The sequence below is a fragment of the Pseudorasbora parva genome, chromosome 8, assembly GCF_024679245.1.
Source record: "Pseudorasbora parva isolate DD20220531a chromosome 8, ASM2467924v1, whole genome shotgun sequence".
Taxonomy (NCBI): domain Eukaryota; kingdom Metazoa; phylum Chordata; class Actinopteri; order Cypriniformes; family Gobionidae; genus Pseudorasbora; species Pseudorasbora parva.
This window is the reverse complement of record NC_090179.1, coordinates 16,485,993-16,504,744: the sequence shown is the minus strand read 5'-3', so window position 1 is coordinate 16,504,744 and position 18,752 is coordinate 16,485,993. Positions and strand designations below refer to the sequence as shown.

Here is an 18,752-nt window from a genome sequence, read left to right as displayed (position 1 = left end):
ATAATTTAGCCTGCCAAAGTGGGCTAGTTGGAGTGATGGCTGAAATCCACCTGCATTTGGCGGGTGTTAATGTCAAGCCCTGATTACAATGCTTGGAGAAATAGGAAATACGTAACTTACGAATTTGCATTATAAGCATACACACTAAAAGTGAAAACCTCACCTGTCATCCATTGAGAGTGTGTATTCATGACATGGAGGTGGATTAATCGGAGGTGGTGGCAACAGTTCGGTCCAATTCATTGTGTTCTGTTTGGCCTGTTTAGTTCGCCCACCTTTTTTCTGCCCTTGACTTCCTATAAAGCAAACAAACAAAAAAATAGTGTGACAAACACAGCAACAGCCCACAATGCCACTTGAACTCGTAAATAAATTCGATTGAAAACTAAAATGTGTTTATAAGCCCTGGTTCATTTCTTCTTCCGTTAGTTTGTTTGCTGAGCTTGATGCATGTGTGAAACAAATGGCACTTTTACACTCAGGAGAAGCAACATTAATGACACCCACAACCATAATTTATGCGCTGTAAAACGCTTATGTGCATTATATCTCTATTTGTAATTAACGCTGCGCTCTCCATCAAAAATGAGTCATTTTTCAAAACTAACACTCTCCATTGCCCAGAGGAGAGGAGAATGAGAGAACATTTAAAAGAGAAACATTGGAGGCCAATTAACAGAAAGGAATTAAAATTCAGAGCCAATGAGCTGTGAGGACCTCCACGCACTCAGACCCTCTCTTTAATTACCTGAACTTCAAATACAATATAAAAATAGACACGATGCATTACGCCAGCAGCCTTGCATACGCCGCAGAATGGGGCTCATTTATCTTTGTCCCGCAACAAACACCAGCTTTCTGACAACATTATCCCCCCTTTCTTTGAGTCGGATGGATGAAAGCCGGAGTAATTAATGACGGTGTGGCTATTCGCAAAAAGGGAGGGGGGATATCCTCCAAATCAGAAACATCCCGGGAAAATGCGGCAGACCTTAGAAATCTGCAGGGAACATGGTTTTAACTACAGAAATTAGGAAAGAGAGAGTGATTGTTGCAGCCGTGTTTAAGATATGCGGCCACGCACCTCGTGTGGAAAATCGTGAGGAAGAATCACACCCTTTTGTTCTGACATAAATGTTTCTCTTTGTTCCCTGTAGTTTCTCAACAATGAGCAAGCGATTTGAAAATGTCCCGTTTTGCATATGATTTACTGCCTCTTATGGTGATGAAAAGGCTCTGAAATAATGGAATTGAAAATGGAATAATGGGTAAATTGCAAATGTTTAGTAGGTTATGTCTGCAGGTTTATGAGAAATTAACCGTTGAATCGATGGGTTGTTTGGTTGGGTGGATGGATGGATGGACGGGTGGATGGCTTGATGGATGTCTTACCAGAGGTGCTGCTTCCTCTATCCGAGCTGCTGTAGGTTCCTCCTGTGAGGGCGTCCTGGGCCTGGTTGTAGGGGATGGTGACTGAGACAGGAACCTCACCTCGGTAGTGGTCTAAGGGGTTACAGTCAAGAGATTGAGTTTTTATTATAAAAAAAGGCTTTTATATACCAGAGTAAAGGAAAACTTTTATTTTGTGAACAAGACAAATGAAAGCTTTTATAAAAGCAGACATTTTAAAAGAGAGTTTGACGCTTCAGAGTTTGACGTCAGACAGGCGAGTGGTAAAAGGTTACAAAAGGGTTTCAGTTATAAGCTGTTATGACTTGTTGGTGACTGGTTTCAATTGTCTACCAAGTGTGAAATATTACACCCACACAGTTAGATTCATGCAAGTTGAGTAAAAACACAAGCACAATGACCTTTTTAGTGGCACAATATAAAGCAGCAGATAATGGATAGCTTTGAGCTTGAGTTACATTCCCCCTTATTTGTACAGTAATCTAAGATCTTTGGCTTCACACTATTCTGAGACATTCGACACTTCACAAGCCTCCTCTTTACCTTCATCCCCATCCAAACAGTAAAACAACAGCTATAAATATGGATTAAGTTGACTAGCAGAGTGTAGAGTTAAATTACTCATATGCAATACGAGTAGCCGTGACGGATATAAAAGGGGTTAAAAGTGAAAGAGCCCTATGTAAAAGTGCCTGAGATGTTATTAAGAACCAAAATTGTTTAACACTTTTATTACAGTCTGAATATGAGGAGACAACTAATCAACAAGACAAGAAGAGCAACAATATGATGCATCCCTGTGGTTAACCAAGAGAACATGCCATGGCATGGCTTTCTTTGAAGAGTTTGAACTAGTCTTCACAATCGAATTTGAATAAATCTTTAACGTTTTGGGGTCCTCAATTAAATCCACAGAACTCACCCTTGTTCAGTTTGTTTTGTTCCATGACGTTATACTGCAGTGGTGTGTTGATGTCGGCCAGTTTCTGAGGGGTTCCCTGGCTGCTCTTCCAGCTCTGCTTTTCGTTAAGGTCTGCACTTCCTCCGCCACTTCCGCCGCTACTGCTGTTCATGTTGTTGTTGGCCAGACTGGACTGGATGAGCTGGGTGGTGGCATAAGGCGTTGGCTGTCCACCAGGACCCATGAAACGGCCGTCTTTTAGGTTGGGGCTGTTGAAGGTCTTCATCTCGTTGATCTTGTTGGAGAGGTCCACGTCGCTGTAAAGGCCTGTGTCTGGAGCCAGCAGGTTACTGGCCTTGTTGTCCATTTGGTTGCTGTAGTTGGCAATGCAGTCGGCTGGACGATAAAAGAGGGGTAAGACATTTTGATAGCCAAAGGACTGTTTAGGACCTATGGGTTAACCTGGATTCTAATATGTTGTAGGTTCTGAAAAACTTAAAGGGTTAGTTCACCCAAAAATTAAATTTGTGTCATTAATGACTCACCCTAATGTCGTTCCACACCCGTAAGAACACTGTTCATCTTCGGAACACAGTTTAAGATATTTTATATTTAGTCAGAGAGCGTATGCAAGTGTATGCACACTATACTGTCCATGTCCAGAAAGGTAATAAAAACATCATCAAAGTAGTCCATATGTGACATCAGTTGGTTGATTAGAATCTTTTGAAGCATCAAAAATACATTTTGGTAGCCTAGAAATCTAGACGCACACTAGCGGCAGAAATCTAATCTGCTGCGAGTGTCGTCTAGCAACTCTCAATACCCTTCTGAGCTGTAAAAACCAAACTCTGGTCGGGCCAATCACATTGTGTATAGAGTCGGTGGGCGGGGCATAACAACATGACGGCAGGGTTGTGCTTGCATGCTACTAGTAAACACAGAAGCTGGAGAACAGCGGTCTTTCAAATCAGCTTTGACCGGGACTCTTGAAGACTTGGAGTTAAGCTTTTCTCTGAGAAAAGAGCAAAGAACGGCACTGAAGTTATTCTTAAAAAGGGAAGATGTGTTCAAAGTTTTGCCGACCGGATACGGCGAAAGTTTAATCTATCAGCTAGCTCCACTTCACGTTGCTCTGGTTGGTTGTAGCGCTATCCTATCGCGTGCAGAGGGAGTTTGAAAGACAACCGTTTATCCGCCCCTCGGATTGGGCCCTTTCAATGATGAGTTTCCAGACCAAACATCTTGATGAGGGTCTGGCTTGTCAGGCTAGCATTTTGGTTAAAAAAAAAAAAATCACAAAAACTACTACTTTATTCAGCATTGTCTTCTCTTCCATGTTTGTTTTCAATCCTCAAATAAAGATTCAAACGATCATGAATCAGCAGATTGATTCATGATTTGGAATTGCATGTCAAACTGCTGAAATCACGTGACATTGGCGATCCAAATCATGAATCAATAAGCTGATTCACAACCATTTGAATCTTTATTTGAGGATTGAACACAAACACAGAAGAGAAGCATGGACTGTAAAAAAATATGGATGTAGTGTCCGTGACGTCACCCATAGGATTCTTATAAGCAGTTCTGAAGCTTAAAGTAGGGGCGAGCTGGGCGTTGCCATCTTGTGAGCACGTCATCGCGTGTCACTCCCGGATAACAGAAAATGGGCAAAAAGGCGGGGATGTGGGCGGAGCTTAGGTGACGCAATAACTATAGACGGCGGATAAATGGCTATCCACCTGTAACCACACCCTTAATTATGCAGAACTTTAAGGCTTTATATAACGTAAATGAATGAGTTAGAAAAAAATTCACCCTCCTCACAGTTGTCATGAAGGTCAAAATTAGTTGTATAGGCAAAAACCACAATTTGTACCAGGCTGTAAACATGTTTTTTTTCTGCTGTAAAGTTGGCCATTTTAACATGGGGCCCAATAAGATTCTGCTCCCTTCTGGAGCCTGTCCCTAGCGGCCAGTTGAGGAATTGCAGTTTACATTACTTCCGTATTGGCTTCAAGAGAGATGCCGCTTGAAGAGAAGACAATGCTGAATAAAGTTGTAGTTTTTTTGTGATTTTTTTTTTTTTAGGACCAAAATGTATTTTCGATGCTTCAAGAAATTCTAATTAACCAACTGATGTCACATATGGACTACTTTGATGATGTTTTTATTCCCTTTCTGGACATGGACTGTATACGCATACGCTCTCGGACTAAACATAAAATATCTTAAACTGTGTTCCGAAGATGAACGGAGGTCTTACAGGTGTAGAACGACATTAAGTCATTAATGATATACATTTCCTTTTTGGATGAACTAACCCTTTAAAATAAGTTAACATTCACAGAAACTAGTAAATGCGAAGACACTAGGTTGGTTTTTAAAAAAAAAGCTGATTAGTTTTAAATCATCGAGAACGATGTTTTCAGACAAAGGAGACATTTCTATGATGATGTGGAATACCTGAAATTCCAATACTAAGATAAAACTTGTTAGTCAAAATCCCTGATAACGTACAATCTCTTTTCCCCCTCCTTCTCCCTTGTCCGTGACACAAGCCAAGCGTGTCACTTTGAGTTTCCCGAGCAGCCGCGCGAAAGGCATCCCAGCTCATCAAGCAGGATGTTCCAACACGTCCGAATCAAAAGCCTCCAAAACGAGGAACACTGTAAAAGCCCATCCTCTGACAGATCCAATTTTCCCCGGCTCATAAAATATTCAAATCCTCCCTGGGATCTGAGCGAGAAGCTTGGCGCGTAAATACCGCGGACTGCCATTGGACAGATTTCAAGCGTAGCTCGTGTTTCCATAAGAAGCAACGGCTCTGCACTTCAAAGGTTGACGTATCAATGATAAAAGATCCCGTGGAATGAGACAAACTAAGTCGTCTTTCCAGAGAAGCCCTGTGGTTACTGATCCGGTTAATATCCTGGAGATTTTTTAGTATTTGGCACACCAGGCAAGCGGGTGTCAAGCTTTTTAAAATGTCATGCTGTGAGAATCACTCGACATTTATCCTTCATTCCTGCTTTGATGAAGGCGACATGGATAAAATCTGTTAGTGAAAACACACTCCCAATAAACGGATATCAAAGGTAAAGCAAAGCTTTTGGGTTAGAATAGCCCCATCTATGGTTTCTATGAATGGTATGAACAAACACAAAGCCTAATCCTCAGGTCTACCCATGAATATGGTAGCAAATTTCTTATATTCAATAAAAAGACATTTTCTAAAAGGATTGGATCCATTTAAGGGTTCTGTTATGAATGAAATACTCTTAGCCAACGGCTTAGTCACACCAGCTGATATCGGAGAACAAAAAAGCTCTTGTAGTGACATTTAAATATCATTAAATGAACCAACAGTGACACCGCTGTCCAAACTAAGACTTGCTTTGTGAAAACTGGGTAACTACATTAACACCACTTTGTCACTTTCAGTGTGCGTGTCTCTTTGGACTCACAAGTCAACCTGGCGTTCTTTTGTTTGTAGAGTAACTTGCTGACTCCTGAAATATAGCCACCTGGAGGTGCTCCATCACTCCTTCTCTTCCCTCGCCCTCTCTTTTTCGCTCTCTCAGGTCCATTTTGACCTCTGTAGCTACTCCTGGTTTCCTGAATAAGCGAGCACTTAGAGAAGCTGCATTAAAAGGTTCTAACGGCGGTATGGAAATCAGGCGGCTGATTGGATTAGCTGGAATAAAGCCTGCAGGGCCTTTTTCAATATCAGGAGCTTTTATTTTCCCTCAAACGTCCACGTTCCAACAAATCACACACACAGTTGTGTGTCAAAGGAAGGACACAATACTTATGTTGCATTCCATTAAACTTTGGAAAGTTGGAATTTCCTGCTTGGAATGGTACAATAGAACGCCACTTCTTCCAAATTGGAAACTTTAGTGGAAATTAACAAGCTGAAACTTCAATGAAATTTAGCAAAATGTCATTGCACGAACATGGCGGTATAAGAGGGAAATGAACACCGTTAATGTTAATTGGTTGTTTTAAATCAAATAAAACACATCATTTAGTCACAGTTACCATAATAAAACTTGTTTAGCTAGCCGTTAACAAGTGTTTTCCTCATTTGCAAGTAAACTCCTTCAGAAATCGTTTTTCCTTCGGATAAAAGTGCTATCAAATGATCTCCATAATTGATTTATCATATTTTGGTTTCTTTACACATCAGTTTCCAGGCATTTTAAACTAAAATGCTAGATGTTTAGAAGTGTAAGATAAAGTGCAATATTTATATACCACTACAACTAGATTACTACACAGGCTTACCTGGGCGGCTGTAGGTTGCCAGGTTGCTGTCGCTGTTTCCGTTGCTCCCGGTGCAGCAGTTGATGGTGCAGTCGTTGTGATTGGAGCAGCTGTTGGGCCAGGTGTCTGCAAGCCAGGGCTGGGTTGCCGGTTCACCTATATTCAATAAACCTGGCCTGGAAAACAGGCACAATGTGATTTAGTACTAACGTTAACTTGAAAACAGTAAATGCACAAGGTATGATCACGATCAGTTGTATTCAATCATGTTTTAATTACATTTTTAGACTTTTATTGACAATGCAGACGGGAATAATTTCAGCCTACACAGTAACACTGGAACAGCCAATGGCATGAGTTTAAGGGCTTTGTCCAACCAATGGCAGGCAGAGGAAAAATATTCCATTTGGTGGTGCAGAAATGACACACTTCAGCTTTAAACAAGAAGCCCATCCCATCTTTTTCTATCCCAGTGCATCTCTCAGGGCATTAGGCTGTATCTGTGCTAAATGGATTGTGTTTGCTTGAGTTGCTCATGGCTGATGACACCGTTTCCCCGAGGCCTCGTGACCGTTAGATCTCTGTGTGGATTACCCAAACGCTGGAGAACATTGCTGCTCCAGCCTGGGAAAAAAACACAAATGAACCGAGCCATCGCTAAAGGAAGAGCTTGGCGCTCCCAGCGCATGCCAGGGTGTCACAGTCAATCAACATGATCTCAAGAGCTGGAGAAAGCTCTGGATAAACTCATATATGAATACACACTGAACCGTTTCTATCCAGTCTTGCACTTAAAGTCAGTGGTATGAGATATTTATACTTCAAAACACTGATTTTTGTTAGACAATAAGCTATTATGATTCAAACAAGGTCAAATTAAAATGATTTTGAGGAAACAAGAGAAATAAAGGAGCTGAGGGATTTTTTTTCTTCAGAGACGTTTATCAAAGACACACACACACAAAAAAAACATCAAAGAAAGAGTTTTGAGCAACGAATCTTCAACGTGATGCTTCAAAGCAAACGCTCATGCCTTATATCCCTGCAGCATGGTCTATCTCTTTATTGTATTTTTCTAACGGACTCTTTAAGCTTAAAAAAGGCTTAAACCTTTCCTTTAGGCAAGGGCAAAGACCTGTTCAATGAAAAGCTGGACTCCAAAAGATGACAAAAAGGGAAAGACACACTAAATACCATCTGCAACTATTCAAACGAGGACAAAGATGTCACACATGCACAAGTGCACACGAGCAAGGGTGCACATACATGCACAGAATGCTCCAGTGCAAATGGTTAAATGAATTGAAAATATTGCATTAGCATGGTAGAAACGAGGGGCTTTTGTCTCATCTGGGTTTCTGCAGGACTCAACGTACAACCTCCAAAGGTCTCTTTGCAAAGACACAAATGCCCCCTTGTGTCAATAAAATGCAACTACACTACAGTACACACCCTCAACACGGACATTGTTGGCTTCTGATGAATATTAACTTGACTATTTTAAGGTTAAATAACAAAATGTCTATTTTTTAGAACATCTCACCTTCCTGCACTGCTGACAGCCTCTCCTCCTCTCTGATAGGCCACTGTAGATACAAGAACATTACATTAATGAAGAAATAACATGGAAAACATCTAAACATTTTGCTTTTAAGGGCAAAACATATTTCCTTTTGTGTTCGGCAGAAGAAAGTCATACAGGTTTGTCAAAACGTGGTTCATCCGAGCTTCTTGCAAGCTTTAAAACCAGTAAACGTATGGAAATTAGGCTTGTTTGGTTGCATCTGCTACTAAAAAACAAGCCTTCTCTTTCTTAATCTCAATCAAACCTGACAAAAACCAGGTGTGTCATCAGCAGTTACAGAAAGATTGCATGAGGTATGAATGGGTTTAAGCGTCTTTCTATCGTATGTAAAAGTCATCCGAGTTCAATCCTCACGCAAGGCCAGCTCTCTTTGTCTAATTGGCCACAAAACCTCTGATGTCACAGCTTCCTATCCGGCGTTATGGTGGGTGCCGGCGCTTTGATCAGCTCCTTTGCCAGTTCTAACAGCCCTCTTTAGTCAAGCACTCTTCTCTTTAAGCACTTTCCTCCCTCTCTGTCTTTTATTTTTTACTTCTTTTTATACTGACAAGTCCATGCGACTGAAGTTCTCTTTGATTATCCATGTAAACCTCAGACTGGGGTTCCTTTCTTGTGGTGGGATGTATTTTTAAAGCGAGACCGTGCCTCCCACACTCCGCCTGGTGGTGTCATATTTGTTCTGAGTTCTGCCGGGCAGAACGAACGTGACTGAAGCGTGTGTTGAGGGACACTTCATTATAATGGCTGAAAAACATTGCACCGCCGTTCACTTTCCAACTCCACTGGGCAGGAAGTCGTCACACTCTAGGGATTGTGGGAATTATGTGCATATGTGCTGTGAGGAAGGTGTGATTACCTGTGGGGGTGAAGGTGAAGGAGGGCACTGCAGACACACAGAACAAAGAGAAAGAAAAGGAATGCGTTAATTATTCATCAGATTCATATTTAGAATTATTATTCAGAAATTAATTATTCATCATAGCAGTACTGTGCATTAAACTTCAATATGCATGCAGCTATTGGAAAAAGTTTTCAATGAGGCATTTGCGATTATATTAGAGTCTCTGATGAAACAGGTCTGTTGCCAATTACTCAGAACATTAAAACCTCATCATAAATACAGAGTTCAATTCATTTTCCTTGTCTTCTGATCTCTGTGGTTGTACAGTTGTGGGTTTGTGGGTTTTATTCAATGTCTATCACAGACAGGAGAAAATATTGATATCTAGATTTTAGGGTATTCAGAGTGGTTGCTTAACACTTGCCCTAGTAAAAAGGGTTCTCTTTACTATGTTCTGGTTGTCTGGCTATCACCAGATCAAGCTCAGTTTAGGATTGAACATTGGTCTGGGGAATCTGCTCTTTATTTCTACTGCTCAAGAGGCGTGATCAGTGGGCATTTTTTAAATGACTCTATATGCTGTTGGATAGTCCTTCAACCAATCAGAGCACAAGAGGCGTGATCAACAGGCAACGACACATCACTTATTTATCCGTCATACTGTTAAACCTGCCAATAGCGCACCAGGTGGATAAGCCAGTCTGTGATTGGTTCCCGCAAAAGTGGAACAGAAGCAGTAGAAATTAATGTATAGTTTACCAGACTGAGTTGCAAAGCGAAATCAAATCGCCGGCTGGGTTTACCCAGTCTAATGTTCTGGTATCTAATGTATAAGGTGAAAATTGCAAGTTTGATTATAGTATCAACTAGCAATGCCCCCTAACATTTAACTAATCGTTAGTCTACTAGAAATGGCTAAGTCAACCAAAAGTTATATTAGTCGGTTAGTCACAAAAACAAAAATAACATCCTCAAGGTCAATGAGGGAATGATTGCTAATGGTGGGTCCTTGTGGTAATTACAGTGCGTCGGACAGGAAATCCAAACATTCGCCTTTCCTCAATCAACGCTGGCCACTCGCTGTAACGTAACCTATATTAGTGGTCGAGAACCAATGGCTTTACCATCAACTTTACCAACAAGTGATCGATAAAAAAATTTGACACATCAACAGAGATCCGCTCTCTGCAGAAAAAAACAAGCCAATTACAATTACCTAGTTGCCCAGCCTAGCGAAGGTTATGGTAATAATAATAATAATAATATTCAAAATGTACCGGCCGCGCGTTAAGTTCTGCTCGCAAGTGTCACGAGTCACGACAGCAATCAACTAACCACTTTTGTTTCTGTGGTAATCTACAGCTCCTGCACTGGGATTGTTTAAGGGAACCGAAAACCATTTTTAGAACATGTATAAGTATGCTATATAGGCCTATCCTTTTATTGAAACTGGTTCTTTGCTGCGCATAGACATTTTGAAACATTCCACTCACTAGTACTTTGACTTTTGCCGTAAAGACCCTTGTGATAAATAAATGTGTTGTTTTTATGATAATCCGCACAGATTTCAGTTGATGAAAATAATAAAAGTCGCGAAAGAGAACTGAATTCTACTGGCATCACGGACAATAGTAGCCTTTGTCTTTGGTTGCGCGCCTAAACAGCCAAATAAACAAATATATCAAAATGCCAAGTCGAGTATTCACATAAACACAGTAGACGTTCACACACCCACAGAGGATTTATAACCTCACAGTGAAAGCCGTGCACAATTAATTCCATTTGGCAATTAATTGTTAGCCACAGTAAAATTAACTTTTTACTGAAGCTCTTTTGGAAAAATAGCTTCTCGACCCCTGACCTACATGAATGTGCTCTATCACTAGGTGCATATCCAAGTGGAGGCTGTGGAAGCTGCTAACTGGATTACATGAAGGCGCCTGTTTCATTCAAAACTGTAAAGGGTTTACTTTTATTTTAGTTCACGCACAATAAAAAGGAAACATTGTGCGCTTCTAAAATAAAGAAAACAAACAGGATGCGCTTTCCGCCGTCTTGGACTTGGCAATTATCAACCGACTTGAGTCGAAATCAAATATTCTTCAATTACGTAATCCGAATGAAACTTGACAACATCTTGTTTTGAGATTGACAGGCAGATTTAAAGGGACATTCGTTATAAATGTTGATGAAATTGTTGAAAGCATCTTACACAACACAAAGACGGCTCAACATTAAGGATTACATGAGGACATGTGCTTTTGTGGAAGTGTTATTTAGCCATGCTTTCTAGTCTTGGAAGTTAGAAGCAATACAATTGGAAATTTAGGCTATGTTTTATATATAGGCAATTAAAGGCTGATTATTATGATTTATATGGATTATTAATATACACATGCGATTAGTCGACTAATCACTTAAAGGAACGACTACTAGTCGACTAGAAAAAGCTTTAGTCAAGGGGACGCCCTAGTATCAATCTTGATACTGATACTTGTCACAAAAGCTTCACTAATTTAATATAAAGTGTAATTGCAATAAATCACTAATATAATATAATTAAATAATAACAATGAAATGTATAAAAATAAATAATATTATAAATTAACCCAGATATGCAAGCAATTGTGCCAGGCTGCACTTTATTAACTTTGACTTAAATCTATTATAACAAACCCTCGAATCTGATCTGAAATCTAGTTTCTTTCATGTTGATCAAAGGCTCCCATAAACAGATGAACACGGCTGAATCAATCTGAGCGATATGGGCTGAGAATTCAGAATAAACAGCTCATCAGAAACATCAAAGCATCTGTGCAGGAAGCTGATGCACGTGACGCCGTCAGGATTGTTTTTTGGCAGCGTTACACCGATACACCAGAATTCAACACCTGCTTTCTTCACCTTCTCATCTTCGCATATTTACGGGAAAACAACCTTTAAAATTGTCAGCCGTTGCCGTCCTTTTCAAATGTCACGTTTATCTGCTGCGCTCGTCTGGTTCTTGGCAGTGCTCGGAGAAAAGATGAGTCTAATAGATTGACCCGTTTTTTATGATTTTATCCTGTATGCATGAAGGTTTTGAAGAAGAAATAGATTGACGCTTGGCAGGCCAAAAGCAGCATGCGGAAAAGATCATTTGATGGACGATAAGTAAATCAAATCTCGGAGGTTTGGGGATGATCTGTGTAGTTAAACAATTTATCACACATACACAGGTAAACGCACATTCACATACTCAAACACACACACACACACACACACACTGCAAGATAATATATCTCTCAGCCGCATCACTCCGCTCCACACGGAAAACAGATTACCACTTCATGTGTTTACTATTATCCACCTTTGCTCAAACACGTTCACGCTTAAGAGACTCGCAGCTACTGGTTCAAACATGGCAACCTGTGGATTCTTGTGGCTTTATAGAGAAATACGGAGAGTTGAAACATCTTTAGTAGTAAAACAAGAGGTCAGAGGCCCTTCATGGCGCCGAAAGTCCTTTTTGCAGGAACAAAAAGACACAGTATAGACTTATGCCTTGCAGAAAGTATGCAATCATACCCAAATCAGGGCTCAATAAAGATTTATCCAGCTGGATGTTTAGTGAAAAAAAACAAAACAAAAAACATGCATTGCTTTAAGCTTCCGATAACATGGTTATAACTAACTAGACTAGGAGATGACTAGACTAAATAACATTTCTTTACGTTTGCAAGCCATAAAAGTGCACGTCCTCATGTAATCCTTAATGTTGAGCCTTGCAAACAGTCTTTGTGTTGTGTAAGATGTTTTCTATAATTCAAATAACATTTCGAAAGAATGTCTCTTTAGAAGCTGCCTGTCAATCTTCGGCGGCTGTTGAAACGAGATGTTGTCGAGTCATCCCGGTAAATGAATTCAGGTGCTCTCAACCTTGAAAAATGGACATATTCATTTAGGCCTTTTTGTGCTCTTGTGGTCGACACGTTCAATTAACTTGAATGCGGCCCAGCCTTGGGAGTGTATGAATGCTAAAGCTAATGAATGGCTTGGATCTTTTCCTTTAGATTCCTGCCAATAAACATTCCATTAGCTTCATGTCCTTGAGACACACATCGGAAGAAAAAAACCCAGCATTGTTCCGTTCACCGTCTCCGTCATCTCTTCAATGAAGGAGAAAACGGAAAGAAAGCAAAAGCTGCTCTGAATTTAGACTGTAAGGAATCCATTGTGATTCATCGAGGTCAAAAGAGGAAACGGCTTTTTAAGACAGCGGACCACAGAGAGAAGAAAAAAAAAAGATTTATATGATGGTGAAGGGATAAGACTCATCTAAATTTAGGAAAGTTGCAAAACCTGAAGCACGTATTTTCATACTAGCTTTTATAAAAGAGACTGAAGTTTGGGATTAAACCTGTGACAAGCCAAACACGATCAAACATCTGCCTCTGACTAACATGTGAAAACTCAAACTCAAAATTAAAAGATCAGATGGATTTTTTCAGTTTCAGATGAGACACGCCACGCCTTCTTAATGAAAGCTCATGGGTTCATAATTATTAGGTTTGGGGTGACTAACCTCTTACTGATGTTATATTTTATGTATTTTTAAATCATTAAATGCCAATACACTGTAGTATAGCATCAGCAGCGCTAACAGAAAAATCAAGTTAAAGGGTTAGTTCACCCAGAAATGAAAATTCTGTCATTAATTTCTCAGATATTGTTGTTGAAATCTGATGGCTGATCATTGACACCAATGTCATTTCCTCTTTCAAGACCCATAAAGGCACTAAAGACGTCGTTACAAAGCCCATCTCACTGCAGTGGCTCTACAATCATTTTATGAAGCGTCAAGAATAGTTTTTGTGCGCAAAAAAAAGTAAATAACATATAGTGATGGGCTGATTTCAAAACACTGCTTCCTGAGGTTCCGGGGCTTAAGGAATCAGCGGTTCGGATTGCCCAAATCGAATCGATACGCTGCTTCATTAAGCTCTGAGGCTTCAGGAAGCTTTGTTTTGAAATCGGCCCATCACTATAGAACTTGTTATTTAGTTGTTGTTGATTTTTTGCACACAAAAACTATTCTCGTCGCTTCATAAAATAATTGTAGAGCCACTGTGAGATGGGCTTTGTAACGACGTGATGAACGGAGGTCTTTTGGGTGTCGAATGATATAAGAGTAAGTATTAATGAGATCATTTTTATCTTTGGGTGAACTAACCCTTTAACCTCTGAAGTTCAGCCTTGAGTGATGGACTGACCTTTGCGGATGCCGGCGTAGCTGCTGCTGAGACCGTTTCTCTTCTTGCGGTGGCGGTACAGCCAGATGCTGAAGACCATGAGGATGATCCAGCAAGCTGCGCCGATGCCCGCGATGAAGGCCGGCTGACGGACCACGTCCGAGATCTGCTGAGAAATCGTGTTTTCATCTCCCAGCGGCGGCGGGAGAACACGACCGGAAGAGTCTGAGATAAAGAAAATGAGATATAGATGGAGAGGTTCATAAAATATTTCATATAGACCATATCACTGATACAAAAATTAAAGGAATAGTTTAGGTTAAATGCAAAAAATGGTTTTCATTTTTTAATTCAGCAATTCAAATAATCCCCCCCCCCTCCCCACAAAAGAAAAAAGAAAAAAAAAGATTATCTGACAATCAAAGTTGATACATTCAATATTCCAAGTAAATTATTATAATAGACACTTAAAGGGAGATAGATCACCCAAAAATGAAAATTCGGTCATCCTTTACTTACCCCCATGTTGTTCCAAACTTGCATGAGTTTCTTTGTTCGTAACCAAGCAGAGAGAGCAACCATTGACTACAATAGTTGGGAAAAACATCCTATGGCAGTCAATGGTTGCTCTCTCTGCTTGGTTACAAACATTCTTCAAAATATCTTCTTTTGTGTTCAGCAGAACAAAGAAACTCATTCAGGTTTGGAACAACATGAGGGTGAGTAAATCATGACTAAATTATATTTTTTTGGGTAAACAAAAAAAGAGTTGATTGAAAGACAGGAGCTTTAATTGAGTTTTAACTAAATTATCATTGTTGGGTAAACTATCTCTTTAAGCTCAAGTGTTAGCATGTATTCATTTGAATGTCAAATATTTTACAGTTTTTAATTACAACAATTATTAATGTATCCAAAATAATACTTATTAATAATACTTACTTATACGTAGTACTTACTATTTACTACTAAACAAAACAAGCCATAATTATTAAAACATAAAACAGCAACAGAAAATAATTGTTTTAATTAGCACGGTTCATTCCTCTATAAATTGTATTTACGTTTAATAATATGAATTTTGCCAAATGTTGACTTTGGACTGGAATGACGATTAGCATTAGCATATGATTAGTGAAGGATCATGTGACACTGAAGACTGGAGGAATGATGCTGAAAATACAGCTTTGATCACAGAAATAAATTACATTTTTAAATATATTACAAACAGAAAACTGATTTTAATAATATTAATATTTCACAATTTTAGTTTTTAAAAATCGTACCGACCCCAAAGTTGTCTGTATGCTTTTGAGCAACATTACACTGCATTGCATTCAGTGCTTTTATCCATTATGTAAAAGATAAATGATGAATGACAAGACATTGTCTGTCTGCAACCAAAAGCGCAACTTCCTTTCTGTGCTTTCTCTCGCTCTTAAATTAAAGAGAAACAAGGGCTGTCGACCCAAAAGAACCTTCATTCTGTTGATTTGTTTCTTTGTTTTCATCTTTTCCTCTTTCTCCCTGTTTCATGTGGGCATCACTTTCATCATTTGACACTGTTCTTTTTTTTTGTTTTCTTTTCCAAGCCGGGGGCAAACAGGTTCCTCCGAAACCTGAGCATCTCTTCCTCATCCCCCTGTATTCCCTGCTCTGTTTTTGTAAGTCTGTTCTTTGTACTTCCTGTCTCAGAGGTTTTGTTTGTTGTTTGGTTGTGACTGAGACTCCGCTGAGAAGCTAGGCCAGGACAGGTGCGTAGGATGCAGAGATGCAAGAAAGCCCACGGTGTGACAAATGCTTTTGAGACCAGCATCCTCTGCTTCCAGAGGTCCTTTTATATACCTCGGTGTAAGGCCACAGAAGCACACTCAGCAGGGGAAACAGCGGCGGTGAATGGAAGCCGATCAGTCACTCCGTTCAAGAGGCGCCGAGTTCATTCATCCCACACTGCGCTTCAGTGCATGAGCAAACCGACTGCCTGAAAATCTACAGCTCTCCGCTGTGGATCTGTGTGTGAGGTTACAGTTCAACTCTGCACTAGCAAACATCTTGCAATGTGGGACAAGTACAAGTATTACCCAGAATGCAATGTGTTACTCAAAAACATGCCGACTAAACTACCTTTGAATTATTATTTTTATATGTTTTTGAAAGAAATATTATTACAATTTAAAATCAGTTTTCCTAATTAAATATATTGAATACATTTTAAAATGTCATTTATTCCTATAGTGTTAGCAAGATTTTTGCATCACAAAAAATATCCTAATTAATAAGTAATAAGCTATTTTCCATCCTGTTTCGACCCTCTCTTTGAAAACTCAGTTTTGATCGATGTGCCGCATTCAAGACTTGGAGGTAAACGCCCACTGCTATGACTGGTTAACAGTTTTGCATATTAAAATAATTTTCAACGTCCCTGCAATTACTTGTGTGGAATAGTTTTGAAAACTTCTGATGTTGGCAAATGGTCAAATTCAGCTCAACATATTTCCTTATTTTTATGTTTTCCTTGTGAGATAGTGTTTTTTATTGCATTATATTAGTGTTGAATCAAAGACTCTACAAAGGTGTTTATGTTTTTACATAGTTGAAACATTCGCCAACTGTGAAACATTTATAAGTTCGTGTTACATATGCTTTATGAGTCTTGGTTGTGACTAATAAAGTTTAAGTATGAAGTTTCCACAGTCATATACCACATCGTTCATCATTTTCAGTAAAATGAGTACATATCCAACGATCTGTAACAGACAAAGCAATAGAGACACATGGTGAAAACACTGTTCCTCACACTTCTGTGTTGCCAAATTACTGTCGGATCCAATACAGTCGTCACTGCGTCATTTTTTTTTATTTTCAGTCACTCTGAAAAGCCTGTCGAACTGTGTCTTGGTAAAAAAAAAAAAAACTGCAGTAAAATGAAACGAACAGTGTCTTACTGGAACTTTGTTTCATCACTTTTGTTTGGTAAACTGAACAGCCAATCAGAGCTCTCTCTCTCACCGATGGCCCGATGCCAATTCTACACGTTGAATCAAAAAACACAGAAAAAAACGTCAGTCGGTCGACGCATGGCATTTATTAGTGAATCGGGCGGGGCTAAAGAGGCAATGATGTAGAAGTAGGCATTGGTCTTTCGTCGCTCCATGATGTCGTACTGAGGTCAAATCAGAAACAGGTTGTTTTGGGAGCTAGGGCTGCGTCTGAAATCGTGTTCTATGTGGGTAGGTACTACATTTGAATTTAAATTAACCTTGTGGCCGTTAAAAAAGTGTTTTCTATATAGTATGAATGAATGAAGTATAAATGCAATCCGGACGAACTACATCCGCCATGCTTTCATTATCATGTGACCAGTGGTGTAGTCTAGATTTTTGTAGTGAGTATACTGTGATTGCCGGTATTTTGTGTGTGTGTGTGCAGAACTGCTGCGCGATTCACACGAACAGTGTGAGAAACACGGACTTGAATCGCTTTTGTTTAGAAAAGTAAACTGCGTATTTGTTTTGGCCGATTGCAATGTATTTAGTTCAATAAAACCTGTAATGTAAGCGGTAATGGTGTTAATGATTTACCTCAGATATGAGCGAGTGAGCTTCAGTGCATCGCGCTCAGACTGCAGAGGTGCTCGTGTAAAAATCAGGACGCAGCAAATAATTGATCAAAGTGCAGAAAAGTTGCGGTGATTGGTCAAAATTGCAAGTCGCACTGGATTTTCTGTAACGTCCGTGTCATCTGCTACAGCTGAAGTGTCAAGCGAAGCTGCTGTAGCTTTAGGGGCAGGCTTCCGGAAACACTCAAAGAGTCAAAAACGTTAGTGATTCGCAATCGCAACCACAGTCTGTGTTCGCAACACAGACGTGGTGAATTTATGAATGAAAGTTCTGTCACAAAACGATATTGTTACGTATCCTCACGCTTTTTTTAGTGGGTAAACGGAAATCATTGTCCTTTCCTAGTGGGTATACGGCGTATACCTGCGTATCACGTAGACTACACCACTGCATGTGACCTATAATCACCAGTTGCGTCCCATCACCTCCATTCATAAATCCTCTCCCGTGGCCTCATGGGATAGTAAAGTGTCCACCGTATGTGCAGCACAAAAGTAGTGGGTCATCCGGGTACTTTTCGCCTACTGTTTTTTTTATAATTTGAATTCGGACACACTACTCTGTTGGCATACTGGGTTTTTCGCATACTACATAGAAGAGATGTACTCGATTTCGAAAGCAGCTTTGCTGTTAATAAAAACAGTTTTTGGAATAATGAGGACGTTTTAAGTTCTGAAACTTACAGAATATTTAACAGAATAATGACGTCTTATATATATCAAAAGATCAAGGAAACCCTTATTTCTCAATTCATGACCCCTTTAAAAATCATTCTACAATCAGGAACTTTAGTTAATGTAGGTTCAAAAGATGATCAACTGTTTTTTTAAGTGTACTTTAATGTATGTGTCTCTCTCTTTGTGCATTCAGAGTTCCAAAATACCATTTAATC

At 39.6% G+C, this 18,752-nt stretch overlaps 1 protein-coding gene across 5 annotated transcripts in view; it reads right to left on the bottom strand.

The window, feature by feature from the left end:
- The window catches only part of robo1 (roundabout, axon guidance receptor, homolog 1 (Drosophila)), a 368,894-nt gene that overhangs the window by 15,237 nt on the left and 334,905 nt on the right, over nucleotides 1-18,752 (bottom strand). For all 5 annotated transcript variants that reach the window (XM_067450215.1, XM_067450213.1, XM_067450214.1 and 2 more), the window contains 7 exons: nucleotides 14,262-14,465; nucleotides 9,025-9,051; nucleotides 8,127-8,169; nucleotides 6,605-6,759; nucleotides 2,333-2,707; nucleotides 1,393-1,503; nucleotides 164-296 (listed from right to left, as the gene is read on the bottom strand). In XM_067450215.1, the coding sequence (XP_067306316.1) occupies nucleotides 164-296; nucleotides 1,393-1,503; nucleotides 2,333-2,707; nucleotides 6,605-6,759; nucleotides 8,127-8,169; nucleotides 9,025-9,051; nucleotides 14,262-14,465 (1,048 nt within the window). The remainder of the gene's footprint in view (nucleotides 1-163; nucleotides 297-1,392; nucleotides 1,504-2,332; nucleotides 2,708-6,604; nucleotides 6,760-8,126; nucleotides 8,170-9,024; nucleotides 9,052-14,261; nucleotides 14,466-18,752) is intronic.